The sequence below is a fragment of the Echinococcus granulosus genome, assembly GCF_000524195.1.
Source record: "Echinococcus granulosus chromosome Unknown EG_S00212, whole genome shotgun sequence".
In the NCBI taxonomy this organism is placed as follows: Eukaryota; Metazoa; Platyhelminthes; class Cestoda; order Cyclophyllidea; family Taeniidae; genus Echinococcus; species Echinococcus granulosus.
The window spans coordinates 22246-29677 of NW_020170592.1; the positions used below are offsets into that span (position 1 = coordinate 22246).

Genomic DNA, 7432 nt, shown 5'->3' on the forward strand with positions numbered 1-7432 from the left:
CGGTTCTGCGTCCATGGGTATGCCATCTGAAAGAAAATAAGGAAAATTGGGGCAAAGAGTTAAAACAACTGGAAGAGGAGAAGAAGAAGAATGTGGCCGAATCCAAAAAATCTGTGGAATGCGGAGACGGCGCCAACGACGAGGCAGCAGAAGAGGCGGATGACTCCAACCTGAACACCGCAGATCGCATGTCAGATCACCTTGACAGCATTGACTTTATCGATTGTGAGGGGGAGGATGAGAGTGATTCGGCCTCTTGACCCTCCCCTGTACCACAAACTAGTGGATACGTAGAAATCATGCAGTGACAAGAGATAATAGATCCAGCCTCTCGCCTCCTCTACGACCGCTCCAAAAAGCCTTCCTTTGAGGAAGTGTTAGGGTTTACATGAAAAAGGGGAAATCCTGATGCTTTTAACTTGAACGCCGTGATAAGGACGGACCGATGTTATGCGTGGCTTGTCTTTTCTGGTAAACATAAGAAGACTTAAATCTAAGTCAGTTAGAACACCTTCAACCACTTCACGCAAGGGCTGTGATTACTTGAATAAGAAGAACTACGAGGGTGGAAAGATATAACATTTAGATTTTCCATTTTCACTAAAAATTGGGACGTGGTGTACCATCGTACAATTTTTTTTCTTGGTTATTATTGTTAGGGTTTGAAAAGAAAAAAATCGCTTAAGTCAGAGAAAAGGTGATAAAAGCAATAGTCAGGAAATATCATCCAAAATTGGATGGGATTAAGTCGACTACATCCGCAAGCACATAAGTTCTTGCAGTCGTTGTAGGGCATGTGAGTTTGGAGGAAAATTAGCTTCTTGCCTTTGGAAGGCCTAAAAGTTAACAGGCATCTAACCTGGGTAGCATTCTATCAGAATCACAAATAAGTGAGCACAGCCAAGTGAATAAAATTGATGGTACCACGTATCTTCCAAAATAACTGTGGTTAGTGCACGTCAAGAAAAGGAAAAAAACGTCCAGAACACAACAACACTAGAGTTTATCAGGCAAAAGCCGGATCTTTTAAGAAACTAAGGATGAGTTTGTTAAATTTAGGTCTAATTATAAAAAAAAGCAGAAGAGTAATTTCAGCTGGAAAAAGCCTATTACCATGAAAGGTTGCGATGAATGTGACACAGTTAAAGACCTTAATAGTTTGTTAGCAATTAAAGTAAGAATTCATCAGGAGATTAAAATAACAAGTCTGTTATAACAATCCAGCACATCAACTCGAGCCAATAATATTAGAGGTGGGCATTACGAAGTTATGGCCCGGGCTAGTGCTTACGTTCGTGATACATCCGATGGAGTGTTCAACTGAAAATTATCCATGTCTCATAAGTCTGTAGTTCGGTGTTCGAATGTTTTTTTTTTGGGTCCAGATCGCAGATTTATGGGCCAATGTCAAGTAGTGGTTGAGGAATATTTTTCCAACCCTAATAGCTCGTTCAAAATACTCTTGAACTCCTTCAAGACACCTACGGCGAGGTGCAAAGCCTGGCAGTCAACGCGTATGTTTGGTTGTTTGTTGCCACCTTTTCACTTTAGTGTTTCAGCCTCATTCCCGGTAGTGGTGGAATCGCAGAGCATCTCAATTGTGGATAGAGCGATTGCTGGAATGTATCGTTCTGGCAACGAGCGTTGTAACAGTGTGTCGGTTTTGATTTAGTTTGTCGCATTCGAATGCACTCTCTTGTGTATCATTAGAATCACTGGTCAATGCAACTCCCCCAGACAACGTCAAACTCCTATCCGTTCTTGCCACCCACTCGATTCCTTCTCTGGTTGAAGCGATCTGTGACGATGGCTGTTTCATTTAGGTTGAATGCTGTAGAATCCTCGTACATATGGTTCCACGGCAAGCTTTTTTCTTAACGATTTTATCCCGATTTGTTTTAGCTAGCTATTGTGCTTTTGATCTTCCAGGTTCGGTGAACATCTTGTACCTTCCTACCCCAACATTCCAAAGTGCATGCTGCGAGCCTTGAATAGTTCGCAACTGGCTCTGCACAAACGAACTGCTCAAATGGTCACAAACTTCATTTCCTTTGAAGACACTTACACCGCTCTACTTGACTTTGTGTCAGACCCATTTGAGAAGGTGATGTGTCAAACAGATGTTGGAGTACGATTGGATGTGTCAAGACCCCCAGAGCAACAGGAGGCACTGACTACATCGTACTGTAAAGTTGCACTTCAGTGTCTCGTTGTGTTGGCGTAAGTTATTTTACTTAAGTAAGTAAGTACTTAAGTAAACCACAAAAGTTTTGTATCAACCATCATTGTCAGGAACAGTTTTTAAGCATCACTATGGTTCTTGGAATCGTGTTTGAGGTGTTCTGTGAACGCTGCACTGTCAAAGCTGACATTGTCATGGACGTCTTTAGTGGTGCTGGGCACTGTCAAGCTCTCACTGTCATAGTAAGACTAGGTCAGCCCCACTTTGTTACCCTTTTGGAATGCTTGAGGCACTGCAGAGGTTGTATTGTTTTTTTTGCGGTCTTCTGAGAACTAGGGCCTGTTTGAACAGTAGAGCAAAATGAGAAATGCTTCCATGTCACGTAGGTGGCCAGTTTTGGTTCGATGAGGGCTTGATCATTGAGTTTTTTGGAAGACTTTCTGCTTGCTTTGTTTAGTGTGTTGAACGCTGTTGGTCGGAATGGATGTTGACTTAATTGCACATATGCCTGATTTTCCTTTTTCGTCTATTAATACATATTTCTTTTAGAATTTCCTGGTAATTTGATTTTACAGTGTATGGTTCACACAAAACTTGAGGAGATTTTCCTTGCCTTGGTTTTGGTGGAATTCTCTCTGATCAGTAGTGGTGATTTGGATCGAGGTCCTTGTTATTTTGTTGCTGCGATTGAGGATTATGCACTTTTAACTTTTTTCGATTTAACCGTTTTTCTCCCTTTTTGAGTACGTTTTGGCATTCATAGAAAATCTTTGTCACTTCTTTTATGGGTAGTCACACACGTGAGGATCCAATTCCCTGATTTTTGGAAGTCTGGATTCGTTGGACCCCACCAACTATGTCTTCGGTCAAGTCCTCCTCCCTCCCAGTTGTGACGTCGAACAAACAAACAGCTTTTCAGCGCCACAGCCAGGCCGACGCTTTCGAAATCTTTCATGAAACTCATGACATTGCGGAAATGAATTTGTCACCCCTTATCCTCTCAAGTCTTGGGATTAACCTACGAGGGCTCCTCTTTGCACACACGGTTGCCATTTCTCGGCGGTTACTCCAGAGGCGGGTTTTTCTCATTATTCTGCTGGTGTGAAGACTTTGTGGGAGTGTGCTGCTTTTTGAAGGAGGGCATTGTAGCGGTCCCTTAAACTTGGAGGTGTTCTTCAGTTGTCATGTCATCGGCTTCGCCAGTTGCATCTGTCAAGATTGCGTAGTGGCAGCACAGTCACCAGATGATCAGTATTTTTGGAAGTGCCTACACTAGTTGTCTTCTCGCGACGATGCTCCACACGGAATCGGCTTCCCATGGTGTTCAAGTCAGGTGAACCGTTGGTTGTAATGTGATTGTGGAGTCGTGCGACTAGGCAGTCCTTCTAGTCCTTACGCTAGCGTCCATTGCTCGATGAAGGACCTGTCAATTGCCTGTAATGTCTGGATGTAGAAGAGTCTGCACCGCAGGCTGGGCGTCATGAGAGAGGCCTGACCTGTTCCTTGATGCTGACGACGTGAAATGGCAATGGAATTGCCGATGGTTGTTGTGCTCAAAGCTGGTGCGCCCTTCAACTCATCCATCCTCCGGGTAGCATTTACCAAACCGTAACTCGATGTGGAACTGATTTTGGCAAAGGAAGCCGTGGTTTTAGTTTCTACGATCACAGGAAAGCTGAAAGGAGGACGGGGCGAGTAGTATATGCACATGACTGAAAATGGAAATGCGTTATGATGCCGAAGCGGGGAGTTTGTAATGCGACGGTTTGTAGGAGCCGTGATTTTGCTCGGCTTTGGAACACCTGATGAGGAGCTCATTCTCGTGCTCGGCACCTGTTGGCGGTGCAGACAAGCCGTACCACCTTCAGTAAAATGGAGGTCATGCAACTGCCACGCCAAAGCCACTTGTTGGTCACAGCTGCGAGTTGTGCTGTTGAGCTCTGTGCGAGGAGAATGTAGATGTGGGGAGGAGCCAATTTCGCCTCTCCAATGAGTGCCTCCCTCGGAGAAATCGGCTTCAGGTTTGTCCCTCTGCAGTGTCTGTGTGTGTGTGTGTGTGGCTGCCAAGTGGAATGTCAACTGCACAGATGAGGGAGACGAGTGGCGTTGTGTGGAACACTGGCAGTTGCGTGGTGAACGTGTGCGCGTGTTGCGAGGGCACAACCTGCTCCTTCTGGGGAGGCGTGCACTGCATGCGGTGGCGAAGGTCTCTCCTGCAGTCGTAGTGTGTGAATGGGTTGAGGAGTCAAAGAATGGCTGCATTGGTGTGCTGGTTGTGGAATGATGCGAACGTTGCAGAGAATGAGCAAGGCGCACAAGATGCAACTGTCCTTTGGAACTCAGATGGCGGATGTGAGTGTGATGTGGCACTGTGGCGATGAGGTGGCAATGCAGCTTGTCAGAATGTCATTTCGAAAAGCCGTGTCGGCTACATTGTGATTGTTCCGCAAGTTGGCTTTCGGAAAGTGTTCACTTTGTTTCGATGGTCGGTCTACGCATTGACAATTGACCTTCCCCTTGGTTCCACGTGCGACAGCTGCAATTGGTTGGTTGGTTGGTGGGGTTCCTTATTCTAACCAGATTGATGCGTTGTTGTGTTGTACCAATTCAGTGTGGAGGGCGCAATGGAGCTGACGTGGAGGCGAAGGAAGCGGAGGCAGGTGTGAGAAGAAAATGACGTGGAAGCGATGCACACTCAAGCGTAGGAGCGCCTTGAACGAAAAGGAGGAAATGGGAGAGGAATCATATGTGATAATGGCAGGTGAGGAGTGTATGTAGTGAAATTTGTGTAGCGCATAAGGAGTGGCTTGTATTTGGCTGCTTAGAGGAGTGGTGTGAGGCGGTGTGGGGGTGTGTGTTTCGGTTGATGGCGTGCAGCCTTCACCTGACTGGAATTGCTTGCAGATTGAGTCATCCACAACACCTGTCCTCCTTGTATCGGGTTATGGCTTGCTGGTCGAGTGAAGGAGGCAGAATTGTTGGTCAGCCGGTGATGCAGTGCCGTAAGCATTCTCTGAAGAAGTGTTGAACCGTGTCAGGAGGGGGAATGCTCTACTCCAGTGTCAGGGGATAACTGGAAGCCGAAAGAGGACTGTTGGGAGGGCCGTGCTACTGGGGAAGGGAAGTGTGGCAGGACATGCGACTCACGTAAACCGAGTTGTCGAGAGGATGCTGAGGTGGAACAGTGTGTTGGGTCAGTGTGGTGGAGTATTTGTAACTGAGGCTCCTTAATCGAGCATCCTTATTCGCTTTTACCCCAACAGTCGAGCCTGGCACCGAAGCACCATCTGCCTGTCTACTTAAACACGTAGTAGTAGTATAGTCGTTGGGGTATTCCTCCCCTCTGCATCCCTCACTAGTTGCTTGGCTCATGAATAGTTTGCCGGCTGTGGCCTCTGCATTCCCCTTTTTGATGAACTACTTGCTCACATCAAGAATTCAGTTTCATTGTATGAAAGGCAGTGAAGGGCTCTACTGACTAGCCTCGTAAGTAGCATGAGTGGTAGAAGAAGTGTCAGCACAACAATTCGATAGGAGTCGCAGGTGGCGTCAACGCGCTGGTCATTGCGGGTGTGTGCAGAATCGTGGTCGGTCGAATCAAAACTCAGATTTGAGTGGGAGACAAGGCTGTGCTACTTAATTCGCTGATGAGTAGCGCGTGAGCAGCAAAGCTGAAGAAGTGTGAAGCCCCCTTGGAAGGTAGGTCTACTACCACTCATCGCCCCTCGCATTTGCCATTTTGGGTTCGTGTTTAGCTGACCGCCCGATTCCCCTAGTCAAATAATCACCTTGTCGACAGGAAGAGATTTGCCAAGCTGCACGAGGTGAATGAATTTAGCTGTACGAGGTGAGAGTGCTTGCACAATCTGCCGAAGGCGATGGTGCCGATGGCACGAGTCATTCTCACACAGTAAAGTCGCACCTGTGATGCTGGCAGTGATAATGTGGTCTATTTTTAGAGGCAGTGGCGTCTTCTGATGCGACTCACACACAAGTGTCTCCTCCAGGAGCTGCGTTTGTGTGACAAGTGACATCGCTGCGCCTCTCCCCTCTTGCCAACAACGCCGCCACATGGCATGTCACTGCAGCTGAAAGTACGGATTCATGTGAGTGTCGCCATTCAACAGACGTGACCAAACTCACTCAAAGTCAAAACTGGAGGAATCGATTTGGCTGGAGGTTGGATGCCTACACCACAACTACTCAACTGACTGTGTCTCACCCACCCACTAATGGTGATACTTCATTAAGGAGTCTGCACCGTGGAATAGGCGATGCGATGTCCCCCATTGGAGTTGACTCTACGGAGTGAGTGACTGAGGTAGTTTTGTGGACGCAGTCCCCTCCCAACGCGTTGCGTTGCATGAAGCCCCTGAAGGCGAGGCAAACACCAAATCCTGTGCACTGCCCTACTCTCAATTTATCAACAACGGAATTGATGGTGGTCTATGGGGAAGAAGTGGGCAGTCGTCAGTGAAGATGTGGGGAGGGGGAGGGGGAAGGTGGGATGCGGTGAAGGCGGTGACGGTCCTGTTAACAGTTGCTTCAAATGTCCACTGCATCCACAATGGACAGAAAGGCGTAGGTGATCGGCAAGGTACTGACACGGTTCTGAAAGGTGGACAAGAGGATGCTCATCAGTTTCGCCACGGCTGCTGTTGTTAAGACCAGTACAGAGGAGGAGTTTGTAACTCACTTGTACAAGAAGTGCAGTAAATGAAACACACAGTAAGTACTTCGAATATCCTTCACTGCATGCAACAAGTTTGTCCCTGCATCCTGTTCCAGGTGTACAATAACATTCGTAAGGCGGCCGCATTCCCATGTTGACTGAAAGGGAAATGAAGATATTAACACTTACCCAATTTGAAGAAGGAGACGGTCAAAATTGTGCCTAAACTTACCAAAATCCGCTCTACCGTTCATGCCGCAGCATCTTTCGAAGTGCATTTCACTGCATCTAATATCTTGCTGTCATAAAGAATAAGAGAAAGGTAAGGAGACATGAAACGGTGCACGAATTAAAGTATTTGGCGGCCACCCCACCTCCATGATTGCGTTCCAGATAGTCGTTGCCATTGAATTATCCCCAACACTGTATTTGTATTCGCCAAGAAGCTGCTCCATTGTACCGAGAAATAGAGTATCAAGCTTGTCGGGATTGGCAAAGTACACTGACAAAGCGATGGCTTCCACGAAGAGCAGGACAAGCAGACCAGTGGCATACTGGCAAAAGAAAGGAGGAGGAGG

General features: G+C 46.9%; 2 protein-coding genes across 2 annotated transcripts; one reads left to right on the forward strand and one right to left on the reverse strand. All coding sequences in view use genetic code 11, as the record gives it.

Annotated features, from left to right (window-relative positions):
- Window positions 1-1270: 1270 nt before the first annotated feature.
- EGR_10357 (hypothetical protein) lies at window positions 1271-3139 on the forward strand (the record flags this gene model as incomplete). Its single annotated transcript, XM_024499606.1, has 6 exons — window positions 1271-1312; window positions 1447-1514; window positions 1552-1660; window positions 1711-1844; window positions 1930-2220; window positions 3013-3139. The coding sequence occupies 6 exons, from the start codon at window positions 1271-1273 to the stop codon at window positions 3137-3139; spliced, it is 771 nt and encodes a 256-aa protein (XP_024345976.1).
- Window positions 3140-3574: 435 nt separating this feature from the next.
- Window positions 3575-7309, reverse strand: EGR_10358 (hypothetical protein; the record flags this gene model as incomplete). The annotated part of the gene is made up of 9 exons (XM_024499607.1): window positions 3575-4551; window positions 4818-4893; window positions 5067-5195; window positions 5971-6192; window positions 6413-6628; window positions 6740-6793; window positions 6879-7012; window positions 7087-7153; window positions 7229-7309. 9 exons carry the CDS (start codon window positions 7307-7309, stop codon window positions 3575-3577), a joined length of 1956 nt encoding a protein of 651 aa, XP_024345977.1.
- Window positions 7310-7432: the final 123 nt, after the last annotated feature.